Source organism: Phaseolus vulgaris, chromosome 7 (assembly GCF_000499845.2).
Source record: "Phaseolus vulgaris cultivar G19833 chromosome 7, P. vulgaris v2.0, whole genome shotgun sequence".
NCBI classification, from domain to species: domain Eukaryota; kingdom Viridiplantae; phylum Streptophyta; class Magnoliopsida; order Fabales; family Fabaceae; genus Phaseolus; species Phaseolus vulgaris.
In genome coordinates, this window is record NC_023753.2 from 34,626,543 (window position 1) to 34,643,597 (window position 17,055).

Genomic DNA, 17,055 nt, shown 5'->3' on the forward strand with positions numbered 1-17,055 from the left:
GCTTTGTCTCAAATAGTGCAGGTTTTTTATGTGTACTGAAAGTGGGTAATTGATGTAGTAACTTTTTTCCTTTATTCTTCAGTAAATATTTGTACGAACAAGGAGATTAATGTGCTTGTTCAGGAATCAAACCAGGTCCCAAGTTTTACTATTACGAAAGAGCTTTTGGATTGAAAATTAGAGCAAAATCAAATGCTCATATTCGGGAGTAAATGGTCGTATATGATTTCTTCTTCTCTTTTTAACTTTATTCACTTTGCAAATCAACAAGGAATATATCTCAACAATTTAATTTACCATGCTCATGTAAAACAGTTATCAAACTTTTAAGTTGTTATTTTTATGGTCTGATATATAAAACCTTTTTCGCGCGCCCACATATACATAATATGTATATATAAATACATAAATATGTATATATATACATATATATATATACATATATATATACATATATATATGTATGTATGTATATATATATACTGGATTATCTTCAATACTCTTTTACAGAACTTCAGATTTTTTTTCATGAGAGATAGTTTTGATCATGTTAAATACGAAACATTTTAAAAAGTAAAATTTATCTTTAAATATTTAATACAGTATTATAGATTCAAGATTACTAATTACTAATGAAGTTATGCTAGTTTATCTATACTTTCGGCATTCTATAAATCTGTAATAAACTAAGAGTGTTGGCAATGAAATTCATGTAATTATACAGGTTGCAGAAATAAATATATATAATTATGCGCAAAACAACATTGCATTACCACAGAGTTAATTCACGTTTGGTTTTGGATTTGAAAGCCTGAACATATGTTAAAAAGGTAAAATTGAAAAAAACATTTGTTTACACTTGAGTTGAATTAGATTGGAAACCAAGCTTTGTTAGAATTTTGTCTTGAAACTTGGTCTGAAATATAAGAAAAAAGTCTTATCCGTTTGGTGTTTTACTAGAAAAAACCTAGCTAATGGTGCATTTTTACAACTGGATCTGCACCCAAATGATGGTGAGTGATTGAAGTGTTATTATGAATATTATACGTTGTGCATTGATTAATTATGGATAGTTAGGAAAATTGTGAGGAAGAAGTTGTGTGGTGTAATACTTGTCTTAAGTACACTGCAACTGAGATTTTAGACACACACACAGATAAACATGTATGTGTAGGAAGAGCGATCTTTCTTCAGGAATATGATGTACTGATCTTGATGAGTGTGCAAATTAATGAGCATACAGTTAGCAGGTTTGTGCACAAGGATCCATCAATATCATACAGCAACACGTTGCAGCACATACCCAAAAAAGCCATACATCACAGCATAGTAATTCTCCAGCGATACACTCGACAGTTATATATATTTTGTGGTCCTTCCTATTTGACTGTCAAACAAAGCCCCACAACACGGCGCAATTCATTCATTTTACCTTCCTGCCCTTCACTCTCTTCTCTGCCCATACGTTTAGGGTTACTATTTATATATCAATCATCAAACACATTCATATAGTAAAACTATGCACACATCACTTCTAAGCTTCCCTTTGGGGATTCCCATTTAAATATAAATTAAATTTTAAAATTGCATTATCTTTTCTCCACCTCTAATCCATTTTAAGATATATAATTATCATATCAGTTAACTATTTATTTAGAAATTAAAAGAAAATGGCATCTGTATATTATTTTCTTGTTTTATGACGTGGCTGACATGTTAGATTACAGACCTAAAAAAATATGACATGCAACCCAGAGAATCATTGTATAAATATCTAAATCGCAAATGATCCAATCACGATTATTGTCAGTGTCAGGTCTCCATACATGTCTACCATGTGAATTTTCTTATAAAGGGATCGAAATCTGTGTCTGAAAAAGATAAAAAAAAAAAAAAAATTCCCACCATAGAGCCATCATAATTCGATACATTTTTCTCTTTTACTTCTTTAACCATGCACTATCCTGGAACAAATGATAAACAGGTTTTAGAACGTGAAGATGTTTTAGGGTAATACGATAATTAATAAAGATATGTTTTGAAATAAAAATGGCATAAAGATGTGAATGGAGCATTGATCCATTACAGAGTGGTGAAAGCGATCTAGTCCCCACCAAAGATGAAGATTGAAAATAAAAAACAAGAATTTTATTTAAGTTTTGCAGTGCATAGAAAGATAAATAAGAGGGTAGGACAAAGTGAAATTGTGCAGTGGAAAGTTTTGTTGTATGATAAGGGTGAGAGGGTACTGGCAGGAGGAGCAGCAGGGGTTTACTATCACTATAGCTATACCACAAAAACAAGAACAAAATACACATGCATTAGATATATATAGGTGTAATTATTATTATTATCGTTATAATGTTACCCTCCTTCTCCTCTGGACAGGCAGTGTCCGGACCTGGGAAAGAGTAAAGAAGCTTCCTGCAAAAGTGAAGCGCCCCACAGGGCTGGGGAGACAAACTGCCAGCACCATCCATCGTCACACCCTTTTCCTTTGACTTCTCTCTCACCTTTTCCCTATCTCTCCAACAACCCTTTCTTCCTTCTTTCTCTCAACGTTAATTACCTCCAAAACACACATTTTCTACTTTTATTTCACCTCTCTCTGCATTTAACTTAACTGCACATTCACTGTTTATATCTAAATTCGAAACTATTCTCAAACTTTTCTATTTTTCATATCCAAAATCTCCCTGTAAGAAACATCAAACCAACCCCATATGGAACAAATTTCGTGTTTGTTTTGGGGTTTAAATCTGAACTCTTTTTACACGGACCGCACGGACCAGGAAGGGGTAATCTCTTAATCTCCTGTCACATATACGTAACATGAACAAATCAGATTTATTAAAAGACATTTTTTTATTTAAATGTGAACCCAGAATATGAGTATTATACAGGTTACTATTTTACACTGATACGTTTTGAGCATTTTTATATAAAATGGATTCACTTTTTTATTCTTTCACCAATTATAAGTACTATTATGAGATTTTATTTATTTATTTATTTTGCTTTTGATTTTCATCTATTTTAAATCGTTCTCTGTTTTTTAAACCAAAGTTTTAGTTAAGAAAGTCAATACGGTTTTTGAAACAATAAATGTATTTCATTATTCTCTCTCTATGTCCCTTTCTATAATTTTCTTACGAATATATCACATGATTTCTTCAATCCAATTATTGGTGGATGAATCGAAGATACCAAAGAGAAAGAAAATATAGCAAAAAGCATCATCTTTACTTGGTTTCGTTACTAATACGAGGAGAAAAAATATTAAAAAAAATTAGTAAACAAGTCACGTGTTTAGTTTTTTTTTTTTTCAAAACAAAGAGAGAGGGTTTCTTATATATATTAAATGACTAAAATTATTCTAAAAATAACATTTTAAATTAAAAAACTATCAAATTATAATATTATGGTTAAAAATAATGGAAAAAATATTTTAAAAATATAAAAACCGATTTACAAATTATTAAATAATTTAAAAACCTATTGTCTTAAAAAAATGTAACTTGTATATTTAATGTCCTAAGAGATGACTAACTGAAAACCTTATATGAAGGAGTGTTGCAGGAGGTTTAAGTATTGTTGGGCGTAGAAGGCAATAAATTTTGATGAGAATTGAGAGGCAATAATGAAAAACTGGCATCAGGTTCTGAGTAGAGAGGGACTTATCCTTCTCATAGTATCTACTACTGTCAACCAAAACCTCATCCATATCTTCGCGAAAACAACTACCCTTACACTCATTAGTCCCTACCACTTTCAAACCTATTCATTCGCACAATACAAACAAGAACCCTAGTGGAATGTTTTCTTCCTGCACCTCAATACTTTCTTCATGCACTTCTATAATTCTTCTCATTTCAAAACTACCCTTATGTAAATACTTTTAGGTTTCTTCAAGGTGAATGATGTTAGTGGTTAAGTGGTGTTTTGTGCTACTGTTTTACTGTAAATGTTGTAGTATTTGGTAGTTTATATTAAAACTCCAACGAAATCTTATAAAATTAATTCGTTAATTCGTGAGGTTTGTCACTACTAATATTTTATTTATCTATACTTATATATAGGGATTCACTCTTTAACTGATCTCAAATTTTTTCCTATTTTATCCTTAGATTAATATTTGGTTTTATTTTATTATTTTGGTTATTGCGTCATTTTCTACTTTTTAAAAATATTTGAAATAAATTATCGATTTTGAATTGTAAGATATGATTTATTTTAAAATTATGAGAGAGAAATAAATATTAGGAAACATGAGTAGTGACCAAAGTAGTGGCAACAATTTTGAAATGTAACATCTTCTTTTTAACTTCTTTCATAAATATTTTAACTCCCCACTTCTTGGGTTAACCTCCACGATTCTCATTTAACTCTTAACTCTTTATTTTAAGTCCTTTAATATTGTTCCCCCTTTAATTCCTTATTTTAAGTCACTAACACTCAACTTTCTCAGAAGAAATTATTACTTTTACTTTTGGATAATAAGAAGAAGGCGAAAGAAAGAGAAATGTTCTTCTATATGTTCCTTCTTTTTGTTAGTATGTTTCCTCTTAACGGAGAGTGACGAAGACGAAGAATGGTTCTCATGGAGTTATTGGAAAGAAGGCTTAACATATGCAATTCAGAGGTAGACACCTAATTGAAAGGGAGACAGGCGCAACTCCGTGACTCGATCATTGGTGCACGCTACTCCTCTTCAATCGGTGCACGCTATTGCCGCTTACTAATGCCATAACAACTCCCCTTTCTAATTTTTTTTGTTTCAGTTCGTTATTTTATAATAATTTATTATTTACATCTTTGTCTCTTCTTCCCTTTCTATCTTTTTTTTTTCATTCGTTCTTCTATAATAATGTTCTTCTATAATAATTTATTATTTACATCTCTCTCTTATTTTCCTTTTCTATCTTTTATTCTTTCTGTTGGTTCTTCTATAATAATTTATTATTTAGTCTCTCTCTCCTCTTCCCTTTTTATCTTTTTTTTCGTTCTTTTATAATAATTTATTATTTACGTCTCTCTCTCATTTTCCTTAACTATATACCAACCTTTTTAAAAAATATTATCTTTGAGTTGATTTGAGTTCTAATGGGATCATTCATTTTTTAAATTATTTTTGTTCAATATTTCTGTAATATAAAAATGTGTATATTTAATTGTTGTGTAATGGTTAGTAGATTTTATTTTTTTAAAACAAAAAGAATTTAACAAAATAAAATAAAATCAATAGATACAAATTTATAATTTTTTTTTTTAATTTTTTTTTATTCGCAGTTAGTTTGGGATTTTATAGAAAAAGGGTGTTAAAAAGGGTGTTGATTATTAAGGTTTTAAAATAAATAATTAATATATTTTGATGTCATAAATGAAAATCTTTTATTGTTAAAGATCCATTTTTTGTGAGTATCATTTGGAAGTAAAATATTTTATTTGTTCTCACCTACTACGTTAATTTTTGTTATCACCTAACTGGCAGGAGAGTAGAGAGATTGGTTACTTTTTTTGTTTTAAACTGATATTCTTTTTATTAAATAAGCATATTTTTAATTTTAAAATTTTATTTTATTTGTTCTCACTTAATTGACAGGAAAATGAAGAGATTGATGCCTTTTATATTAGGAAAGAGTGGAGAGAGAGGGGTGAAATATGGATTTATGGACGGTTACTAGTTTTTAGGCAAAAGAGTGATATATAAAAAAATTGTGAAAGAGAAATAATATAAAAACATATGTCTCCAAAATCTTAATTTTGAGATTCTGAAAAATTGATATATAAGAGAACTCTGAGAGAAATAATATAAAAACATGTTAATGTCTCCAAAATCCTAATTTTGAGATTCTAAAACTGTATTGTTGTTCTTCCGTCTCCTCAATATTTCATCACCGCCACTTCACTAGGTCTTCCGTCTCCTCAATGCTTCAAAAACCCTAATGTTGAGATTCTGAAATTGTGTATTGCTAATTTTCTTCATATTTCATCTTTTTTATTTATCTTATTTTAAACATATTTAATTAAAAATAAATATAAATATAAGTAATAAAAAATTAACACAAATAATAATATATTATTTAATTTGATTAAATTTTATATTTAATTATATAAAAAAAATGCGGATTGTGTGCCCACTAGTTTTTTATAAAAAATTTAACATGTTAGGTAGTTTGTAACTACTTATATACTATGAAATGTTTTAATTTTAATTTTTAGTGAGATGTGAAATTTTCAATAATTTCATTAAGATTTACTGTGATAGTTTGTGGTGGATTCTAATGGTTCATGGTAGTTGGAAGTATTTTTTTGTGATTAATGGTGGCGTGTGGTGGAGAAGTAAGTTATTTTAATTCTATAATTCAAAAGTCATTTTCGGATTCGAAAATAACTTTTGAAATTATAGAAGTCAAAATAGAAAGTTAGCTTCCAAATTCTACAATTTGAAATTAATTTTTAGATTTATACATGACTTCCAAACTATAGAATTTGAAATGAGGGAGGGTGCATGGATTTATATTTAATTTTTAATTTCATTAAGGGTAAATTTGACTTTTTATAAAAAAAAATATGGAGGTGTAAGAAGATTGTATGAAAGTGTAGAAAGAAGGTATGGAGGTGAGGAAGAAAACTCGCTAAATGGATAACCTCTTGTGGCCTTTGTTTCTGACTTTTGAACTATCTACACACAAAAATGGGGCAATTGGACTATACCTTTCTTTTTGTTAAACATAAAACCGGAAAAGGATTTTTTCATGTTTGGAACCCCAATTTTCAGAAACCATCCCATGCTCTTCACAATGGTCACTGTGCTCAAATACTAGAGACACTGAATATTCATTTTAATGCTACCAAAAATTTTGTTTTAACCATCTCTAAACATCAACTTAGGTTTTTCATATAATTAAATTGAGGTGTACTCACAAAATATATCCTTTAACACACTTTTATTATGGATTAAAATTCATTACAAACTACAACATTGTGAATAGGAGTTCATTACATAAGAAGTGATATCCAGATAATTTTATAATTTCTAATAAATTTTAGTTGATGATAAAGAACGTTTAATATATAAAATGTTAGCAACACGTTATTTCAAGAGTCTAGTTGGTTTAATGTGTTATAATGTGAGCTTCTTAAACTAATTATTTGAATAAAAAATTAAAACAATAAGACTCCAAGAATTTTTTTTAATCTTAGGTTAGAGTATTTCACAGTTTTCAAAAATAATAATTTTGATTTCGTGTCATTTGATTTTAAGATACGAGATGTAAAGATTTTGGCACCTCGCGATTTTAATTGATTAAAATGGAACAACAAAAACTAGACTTGAAATTTAAGTGATTTTTGCATTATTTTTTTATTGTAACTAACTCTTAAGAAAAAAAAAATATTAAATTAAGTATGTGAAAAGCTTTCATCACTTCTTAGTGTTTTTCTTGTTTTTCAAAAAGTTTTTACTATATTTACATTAGTTACTTACAATCACGTAAATTTCTAGGCTAAATTTCCTAAACTATTCATTGTGATGTTGTGCTATAAGTATCCTTAATTAATTTTATATAATATTTTTATTCACTTAAACTGAAAATTATTAAAATCATTAGTCTAAATTAATATTAAAAGAATTATATTTATTTTTTATTAAGTTACCCAATTAAGTTTTCATCGAAATTCAGGCACAAAACCAAGATGCAAGTAATCGATCACATAAAGACATCGATATTCAATGACAAAACATATTTATAAAAAAAAAAAACAGAGACGATGAAGCTGTCTTGTATTCGTGGAGAAGAAACAGAAACAGAAACAGAGACAACAGAGTGAAAAGGCGAGAGAAATAGTTATATATTCTCTTGGTCTTTTAATACAAAAAAGTAAACGGCGAGGAGGCCAATATCATTATTCTCAGTACGTCCTATAACAACTGAGCATGGAAAAAGCTCCATACAAAAACCCTACAAAACGGCACCGTCCAACAGTGCATGGAAGGAAGGAAAGCAAACAAACGAAGCCTTATAACATCCTGCAACTCTCTGTCTCTCTCAGTACTTATAATCTTTAACATGAAGAGACTCAGAGGCGCCATCGCTCTTGGCATCACCCTTGTAAGTCCCAAGCGTGGCCTGGGAATTGGCCTTGCACCTCACCAGCAACGCTGCCTGTGCCTTCGGAATGTTCTCGTCCTTCCCACCCCACGCTTTCAGCGTGCTCTGCTGCAGGGCTCTTCCGTACGAGAATGTCAACGCCCACGGCTTCTTACCCTTCAGCGCGTTCATTGCGTTCAGGTTCACCGTCGCCTCCTCCTCGCTCTGACCCCCTGAGAGGAACACGATCGCCGGAACCGCCGGCGGAACGGTTCGCAACAGTGTCCTCACCGTGTGCTCCGCGATCACCTCCGCCCCCACGCGCTTACTCTCCGACCCAGGCGTCACCATGTTCGGCTTCAGCAGCGTCCCCTCCAACATCACGTGGTGGTCGTTCAGCGCCTTGTAGCACGCCGCCAGCACGCGCTCGGTCACGTCCGCGCACTTCTGGATGTCGTGCGGCCCGTCCGACAGGATCTCGGGCTCCACGATCGGGACCAGGCCGTTCTCCTGGCAGATGGCAGCGTAACGGGCCAGCCCGTTCGCGTTCTCGTGGATGGACAGTGGTGAGGGCTCGTTTGGGCCTATCTTGAGAACTGCCCGCCACTTGGCGAACCTTGCGCCCGCTTCGTAGTACTTCTTGCAGCGCTGGGCGAGGTCGTCTAAGCCTTGGGTGGTGGTTTCGCCGTTTGTTCCGGCTAGCTCCACCGTGCCCTTGTCCACCTTAATGCCCGGAAGAACTCCTCCTTTCTTCATTACGTCCACGAAGGGTACTCCTGTGACACACAGAAAAAAAAATCATGAATTTGCATCATCACTTGACGTGTTTGCATTTGATATGGATCCTGGTATGAGTATGAGTACCTGCAGCTGTCTTTTGGTAGAGGGTTTCCTCAAACAAGATGATACCACTGAGGCATTCAATACAACCAGGAGCAGTGAATAGAAGCTCACGAAGAATGCGTCTGTTTGTTTCCACATTCTCCACATTGATGCTCGCTAGACGCTTTCCGATGGTGCCGGTTGACTCATCAGCTGCAAGGATACCCTTTCCAGGGCTCCCAATGTGTGCAGCATTTGCAATCAGCTCATCTGCATTTCATGCAAAATTCTTCATAACTTACCATCATATACACAAACATACATACAACACTTCGATTCTAATAAAAAATGATCTTGTTCATTCATATATACATGCTATTCAATAACATGAATTTAACATCATTGAACTTGGATCATATCTTCTTCCATTCGGTGATATCATCAAATTAAAATCAATATTTTTACGTAAAAATTCATACCCAGATGATCCACCTCAACCTAATTAACTACAAAATTGAAGCACCAAGAAAAAGTGTCCTGGGAAATGCAAATAGGAACGATAAAAAAAAAACATGATCCCAAATCATATAAGGAGTAATTAACGAGATAACAGTACAGGATCCAACGAAGAAGAAGAGTAGTGAAGGGTACTAACCTTGGTATTTGCTCTTGAAGCAAGACATGGTGGGTTTGTGAGAAGGGTTTGGTGTGTGTATTGATTGAAAAGCAGAGTAGACAAGTGGAAAGGGAGAAGTGTGAAGGTTTAGAAAGCAGTTGTCTGGAGATTTATAAGTAAAGAAATGAAAAAGTCAAAAGCAATGTATGGACCATAGATGTGGAAGGAATTAAAAAGGGCAAAGAATCGCTACAAACTCATGTTTGAAAACGTTTATGTCCGTAAAACAAGTTGGACTTTTTCATCTTTCTTCACTTCACGCCCCACTCGTGCCTTTCCCTACCTTCATCACCTTCTCAATTGCCACTTTTTCTTATTTCTTTTTCTAATAAAGGAATAACATTTCTACTCCTTTTTTATTTCCCAAAATAAACCATTGCTTAATAATTGAACCAATCATAACAAGAACAATAAGATAAACGTCAATTTTTTATTATTAATTAAACTGATTATAAAATTGTGTGATTAGCTTATTGGAAGAACACTGATATTGCTCTCACACATGAGAAATAGAAGGAACTCAAGTGTCCTTAGACTGTTTCTGGTTTTTCCTAATTGCGTCCGAAACAACCGTTTCCTAAGACCTATATAATATAAAGTGTGGTTAACATTTGCTTTCACATAAATTGGAAAAAAAAAACTGAATTATAAAGAAAATATTCATAAATATTTGGAAAAATAAAAAATACATACAATAACGGCCGTCTGTTAAATCGAAAATAGGATCGATTCTATAAGATATGAATATGAATAATATTAAAAAGTTAGTTAAAGTGAAGCTTTAATGATGTCTATGGTTCAAGTCTTCTAGAACAGCTGAGAAACAAATAATGTCTGAATATTCCAAATATAAATATTTTCTTAAAAGAATTTGTCAACTGGTTTAAATTAAATTTGAATTTATGTAGTCTTTTTTGTTAAATCTAATAGTGTTTATATATCTTTGGCATATTTATCCTTAAAACTAAAAAAAAAATCAATAAATTTTAAAAGCTTAAAGACTTTGTTTAAATTATTTTTTTCCTTTTAATTCCTAGATATGTTATTGTTGTCACAGCTAGGAACCAAAATAAAAATTTTAATCACTTAAATATTTTGAAGGACTCATAAAATAATTTTACTGTTAACCATTAAAAATATATGAATGGCGTAAAGAAATACCAACTAATATACTTATACTTTACAATATTATTAGAAAATATTAATTGATATTTTCATCCTCTAAATTGAGGTAGATTTTAGCCTATTAACTTTTTTAACTCACTTCACTCCTTTAACTTTATTTTATTGTATCACTTATACTCTCTTTTTTAATTTCCATCTTAATATTTGAATTTTCAGCATGCAACCAAAACGTCATCATTTTAATTAAGGCTCTTGTTCCTTTGTTTTCTTCTTCATCTCGCATCAGCAACCACTCCTTTTATAATAAATTGTTCTTCTTTGCTGCACAAACATGCTAAGTTGCATCATACTTGAGAAAGAGACAAAGGACGATGACAAGTTTCTCAAATGACGGCATGCTCCAATAAGTGATCTAGGTTTCTACATTTTTCCTCATTTTTAGTCACTTCTTCCTTTTTAACCACCCTCTAATTCAGAGCTACTAACTAGGTTTGGTAATTTTGGCTTCTTATATTTTATAATTTCATGTACATTACCTTCAACTGATAAAAAAATGATATGTCTTTTTTTTTCTTATGATCTGAACTTGATTTTCGAGTTTAATTTAAATTTTATACTTTCTCATACTTGTAATAAAAAAATTATTAAAATATTTTTACATTCTAATTCACATTTAAAATATGTTTGCCACTTAGAAGAAAAATTTATAATGATTTATTTTAATATTTTTCCTATTACAAGAGGTCTAAAATTTAGATTAAAAATAAATGAACCAAAAACATATTTAGTTCTAAAAAAAAATGTAAATTAACTTTGTTAGAGTTTATTGCTAGAAACTTTTCACGTGATTTGAGTGTTCCAAGAATAAAAGGCTTCGTTGTATTTTTTTCATACTAGCAATGGTGTAGCAAGTCTGGACCCATACTGGTATTCCGGAGGCCAAATGTGTTTTTCTTTGGCTATGGAATGTTTTTAATTTGCAGAGAGAAATTTTAGAAGAAAAAAAACTTATTTTTATAAAGAAATTAAAATAATTTATGATAAAATATATTATTTATAAAAAATATTGGAGTTATAGGAAGTTTTGAAAGAAATTTGACTATTCAAAATTAGAAAAGTTGTTTTCATTTAAAAAATAAAAAATTGAAAATATTCATACTTTCTCCTTTCTCAAATTTGTATTTCATTTCTTCATATTTTCTCATCGGTTTCCTCTTGATTTAGAACTTAAAATAATGATAGATAAAAGTTGAGGAACTAAGATTAGACGCAAGAAAATATATAAAACATGCAAGGTAACTCATTTACTTAAATATTAAATTTTTAATATTTATTAAATTATGTAATATGTTAAAAATAAGTAAAATTAAAAAAATCATATTATATATATAAAAGTTGAATTCTCTTTAGTCATATTTCTACTATAAAAGTTTTTAAAATTTAAATAATTTTTTAATAAAATATACACTAGTACAAAATAAAAAAAAATTATGTCACAATTGGTAAAAAGAAATCAACGTGAAAAATATAGAAGTTGTATAACGATAGGCAATTTTATTACATCAATTATGGGAGAAACTCGCGTAAAATATTAATTTTATTTGGACTTATATTTTGAGTACTCTTTATTTAAAATAAAATAAAAACTACTTATTTAAACTTATATTTTAGAGTATAATTTTATTTAAATTTATACTTCAAAAAATAATTTATTTTTAGTTTATATATAATTTTTAAACAATTTAATTTTAAAAACATATAAAATAATTATATATATATATATATAATTTTACTATATTATTTTAGCATTGAAGGAAGAGGAGATTGAATGAAAAATGAAAGATTATGGTATTATTACAACAGTAAAATGATAATTAATAAGTAAAACATTGCAAATTAAATGATGAGTAGATAATAATTACCAAATGAAACTTTTAGAAAGCATAACCATTGACTTAAAATATATGTAATTTATTGGTTGCTGATAACGGTCTAAAACACGCCTAACATTGAAGGCATGCTTAGCTTTGTACTCGTTAGTTTTTCTATAGCTTTCACTGATGACAACAATGCTCATATGCATATGCATATTACAAAACAATTATTATTTCCTTTTTATAAAGAAGTATACAACTCTGACCTTTATTCTTCCTTTCTAGCATAAATACGTAGGAGATACATTAAATTATGTAATTTAATTTCATAATTAATTAAATAAATATATTTTAAACTATTATTTAATTATGTTGGAAATATAAATAAGAAGATTTTATAATATATGATCTCAAAGTTATTGTAACAAGAGTTTATTAAATTATCAGACCATCAATTAAGTTGATATTGGATTATCTATTTAAAGTTTACTTTCTAATACATTAAAAATAAAATATTATTTTAAATTTTGAAAATGTAATTTATTGTCTATTTTGAAAAAACATTTAAAAAAGAGTTTATCACTTTAGTCACACTGTTAGAAAATCTTTGTTCAAATTAATGTTACATGAGTTTTACTACTTAATCTGATTTTAGTTTGTAAACTTAACCAGTTAATAGTCTTCAAAATATTTTTGTAAAGGTTAAGTTTAAGGAATAGTAGTAAATAATTAAGTTTACGAGATTGAAATAGCAGTTAATGATTAAGTTCAAAAATTAAAATTAGTAAATAGTGTTTGAGTACAAGAGTCAAAATAACGATAAATATATAATCGACACATATTTTTACTTTAACGAAGACTTTTCTGATGATGGAATTAAAGTGACACAAAATTTTACTCTAACAAATTTATAAACTTTAATATTTTAAATACTTAAGCGGCAATGAACTATATTTTCAAATGCTAGAATGATTGTTTATTCTTAGATTTATACAATATAGATCATATCTTTAAATTTTAATTAGATTGTTTAATATATGTATATATATATATATTAAAATTAATGTAATATATAATTTTAAACTTATATTAAAATATAGATAATTTAATTACTTTATTTAGTAATCAAATTTAAAACACGTACCTATTTAGAGGTATTTTTCTTGTTCTCCAATTTGCTTACTCCACATGTTGCTACATTCTTATTCTAATACAGGGGTATAAGTAGAAGATCCTCCAATATTCAAGTCACTAATTGAGGGTGATAATTGCAAGTAGGGTAACTAATTGCTGATAATAAGAAGAAAAAAAAACTGCTGCAGTACACCACCGTAGCAACCTTTTCCAGCATGAGGGAAGAGCTCCTAATTACCAACTTAGAAATCAAATCAGACCAAGAAGAAGACCTCCCTTAGATGAAATACACAACATTGTTTCTAAAAAATATCAACACACTGCTTATGTTTAACTATACAAAGTTTACCAATAGGAACTACAAGCAATCATTCAATAATTGAAGTCAAATGCAACTTTCACAGATCAAGTTCAAGTTATCAAATGCAAAGGATTTGTTCCACCTTTCTTCAAAAGCCACATGTCATTCATATGAAGGAGAAAATCTTCCAAAACAGCCAGCCATATTGCTGTGAATTTGACGTTATTGGTCACCATGATCATAAGTCTAAATAACATCTCATTTTCACCCTTCAGTTTTCCACCTTTCCATTTTCACTCTTAGGAAGTATGAGGAATTTGAGGGAATATTATGAGTCCACTTCAAAACTAATAATTACATAGCAGACATCATGATATAACTGCATAAACTATAATAGACCAAAACCAATATGTTATGGAATGCCAAGATAAGTTTTTATCTTTGCCAATAATGATAAGAGTATATAGCTGATTGCCATGCTGTATTTGTTGACTTCACAGATGCCTCACGCTAACCAGCTCAATATCAAATATAACTGTTCCTAAAGTGGAGCCTTCTCCATTTGCACGGCGAGTTGGATTAAAAATGGTAGTGAACAACCTCTGCCTGTCAAAGAACTTTTGTTTTGGAGGAGGAAGGTTGAAGGAATACGACACAAATTACTATAAGAACAATATAAGAACAAACTAAAGAGATTAACAATACAACAATCAATTAAGTTGTTCACCATACAAAAAGGGACAAAAGAAAAGTGGATCATTATTTTTTCAACATCAATTGGGATGATATTTATATTTCATACAGCAACTAGTAATCACTTCATTTAACATGTATAACTTCGCAATGTCAGAAAAAATAAACACAAGATATAACATGGCATGTTACATATTAGGACTTAAGCACAAGAGGAGAGTCTAACTCAAAAAAACTAGTCTATTAGGTGGGAGAGCCTCACTTCAAGTAATTCAAATGAGACTCTAACAGTAAATTCCATACTCTGTGTTAGATAAAACTCCTTTTAACATCAGTGTAGTGTCCCCTTTTTTTTTTGTTTCGGTTTTCCTTTTATAACCCAAAGGAATATTAGATGGATATTTTATCTTTTATCAGTAATAAGAAGTATGAGCCAGGTAGGTTGTAAAAGGAAATTGTTAAAAATCTGTTATTGGTACTGTTTGGTGCATAACAACAAAATTATTGGATAACAAGTGCGCATCATTATGTTATATATTAATTGTAATGATCCAACATATAAGGATGAGAATTTAAGCCTATCTCTAGTTCTTTCTTTTGTTTTAGGAGGCTGCTGCTTTGGCCTCGAATCAGAGTCCAACATTATAAGACATTGTAACACAGCCATAGGGTGCATGGTGTGTCCTGCATATGTTTCAGGGAGGTGTTTTTAGTGCTTATATTCTTCAAGGGGGTAAAGAAAACATAGCATCATCAGCAATTAATTAAAAGGTAATATTGGAGATAGATGTTTACTAGTTTTCTCTGCAATCCTTGGTCCAACAGCAGAAGAGAGTATTGCAAGAAGATTACTTTGAAGATATGGTGTACAAGTACAAGCATAAACATGCAATAAGTTTGGAGCAGAAAAAGTTTCTTACATTAGGTGGGATTGGCTCTTGTGATGTGTTTTGGTAACCAAGTGATGGGGGTATGATGACTCTACGAATACCTCCTACTTTCATCGATCTCACTGCCACATCAATTCCAGCAATAACCTACACATAACATTTGATTCAGATATGACATGCATAGGATATAAATATATAATTTAATTACAAACTTTGAAGAACATTCATATAGAAGTTAGTTTTACAATCCATCCACAAAAAACTTGAGCGGCAGTTTCACAAAATGTAAAGATCACAATTATAAATTTAGGTAGTGAAGATATTTTTCTTTTACTCAACAAAAACATGAGAACATGAACATTAAAATAGTAATAAAACACATTTTGACATTTGTAGTGTTACTATATTCTGTCAGGCTATCTCCCTTCCCTTCTATACCTTGCCAGAGCCAAGGACAAAGACAAATGGACTGGGATCGCCATTGTCATCTTTGTGGTCATAGGTTGAGTCAAAGCGCCATCCCTGCTTTGCTCCCAGCCTCCCATAGTAGTGAATTGCAACCTTCAAAATAAGAACAACATATTTACAATGTTAACCGAGCCATAATAAATAAAATAAATTCAAGAACTTAACATGTTTATGCGTTGATTATTCTACACATATAATGCTACGAATTATCTTACACTGGCAACAAAGTAAATGCATCATGGCATAAAGCCAGCCATAGAAAATAACAAATATTATCACCACTAGAGGGTTTTTATACTATTAACCAATGTAAAACTATTTTAAATATACTTTTTTGAAGTTAACAACTTAACATGTATGAAAATAACTTCAATCATGAGTTGATAGCAATGTAAAAACTTTATATTATCAATGCTTTCTAATTCAAATTAAATTCATATATCATGTAAAATTAAATGAGAATAAGAATTGCAAATATGAAAGATTGGGAAGTGTTAATATTATAGATGTGAAAAGGGGAGAAATACCTGGTCCCCATCTGAGGGAACTTCACCTGAACCATCAAGGAGGTCCAAAGCCTTAACTCCACCTGAATCGGGGATCTCAAAGAACTTTGACAGGGGGAGTTTTGAAGAAGAAGAAGAAGGAGTGGGAGAGGAAGAGGAAGAAGGAGGAGAAAGTGAGAAGATGAATGCAGAGAAAGTGGTGGAGATGAGAGAAAGAGAAAAAGGTCTTCTTGTTGTTGAGGATGATGGTGAAGAAGTTGCAAGGATGATATTACATGGATATTTTGTGAATGGCAAAGGGCCACAGACACGTGTGGCACTTGCAGAGACACAGCAATGTATTATCGGCTTCATTTTCTTAGTTGTCAAAACAACGAACAAGTTCTTGAACATCTTGTTCCATAGCAAATCGCATTTCTATAGTACTTTTTTCTTTTTAATTTTGTTGGAAACAAATCTTTATCCTCAACACT

General features: G+C 30.5%; 2 protein-coding genes across 4 annotated transcripts; both read right to left on the reverse strand.

The window, feature by feature from the left end:
- Nucleotides 1–7,830: 7,830 nt before the first annotated feature.
- Nucleotides 7,831–9,889, reverse strand: LOC137830285 (fructose-bisphosphate aldolase 6, cytosolic-like). Its single transcript, XM_068637535.1, has 3 exons — nt 9,571–9,889; nt 8,958–9,185; nt 7,831–8,869 (listed from the first exon to the last, which is right to left on the reverse strand). The coding sequence occupies exons 1-3, from the start codon at nt 9,596–9,598 to the stop codon at nt 8,052–8,054; spliced, it is 1,074 nt and encodes a 357-aa protein (XP_068493636.1). The 5' UTR covers nt 9,599–9,889; the 3' UTR covers nt 7,831–8,051.
- A 4,091-nt stretch (nt 9,890–13,980) lies between these two features.
- Nucleotides 13,981–17,055, reverse strand: LOC137830286 (peptidyl-prolyl cis-trans isomerase FKBP17-1, chloroplastic). 3 transcript variants are annotated; one of them, XM_068637536.1, is made up of 4 exons: nt 16,604–17,055; nt 16,047–16,169; nt 15,639–15,755; nt 13,981–14,642 (listed from the first exon to the last, which is right to left on the reverse strand). In XM_068637536.1, the coding sequence occupies exons 1-4, from the start codon at nt 16,973–16,975 to the stop codon at nt 14,520–14,522; spliced, it is 735 nt and encodes a 244-aa protein (XP_068493637.1). In that variant the 5' UTR covers nt 16,976–17,055; the 3' UTR covers nt 13,981–14,519. The 3 variants fall into 3 exon arrangements, with proteins under 3 accessions (XP_068493637.1, XP_068493638.1, XP_068493639.1); XM_068637537.1 differs by having other exon boundaries at nt 13,981–14,631; nt 16,604–17,024; XM_068637538.1 differs by having other exon boundaries at nt 13,981–14,687; nt 16,604–17,024.

Bases quoted from the DNA above. Each gene is read 5' to 3' on its own strand.
- LOC137830285 (XM_068637535.1), bottom strand. From the start codon at position 9,598: ATGTCTTGCTTCAAGAGCAAATACCAAG. The intron at 9,186-9,570 runs GTTAGTACCCTT...CATGAAATGCAG, and splicing joins CTTCAAGAGCAAATACCAAG to ATGAGCTGATTGCAAATGCT. The intron at 8,870-8,957 runs GTACTCATACTC...TGTGTGTCACAG, and splicing joins CTACCAAAAGACAGCTGCAG to GAGTACCCTTCGTGGACGTA.
- LOC137830286 (XM_068637536.1), bottom strand. From the start codon at position 16,975: ATGTTCAAGAACTTGTTCGTTGTTTTGACAACTAAGAAAATGAAGCCG. The intron at 16,170-16,603 runs GTATTTCTCCCC...CTTATTTTGAAG, and splicing joins TTCCCTCAGATGGGGACCAG to GTTGCAATTCACTACTATGG. The intron at 14,643-15,638 runs GTAAGAAACTTT...CCAAAACAAAAG, and splicing joins AAGAGCCAATCCCACCTAAT to TTCTTTGACAGGCAGAGGTT.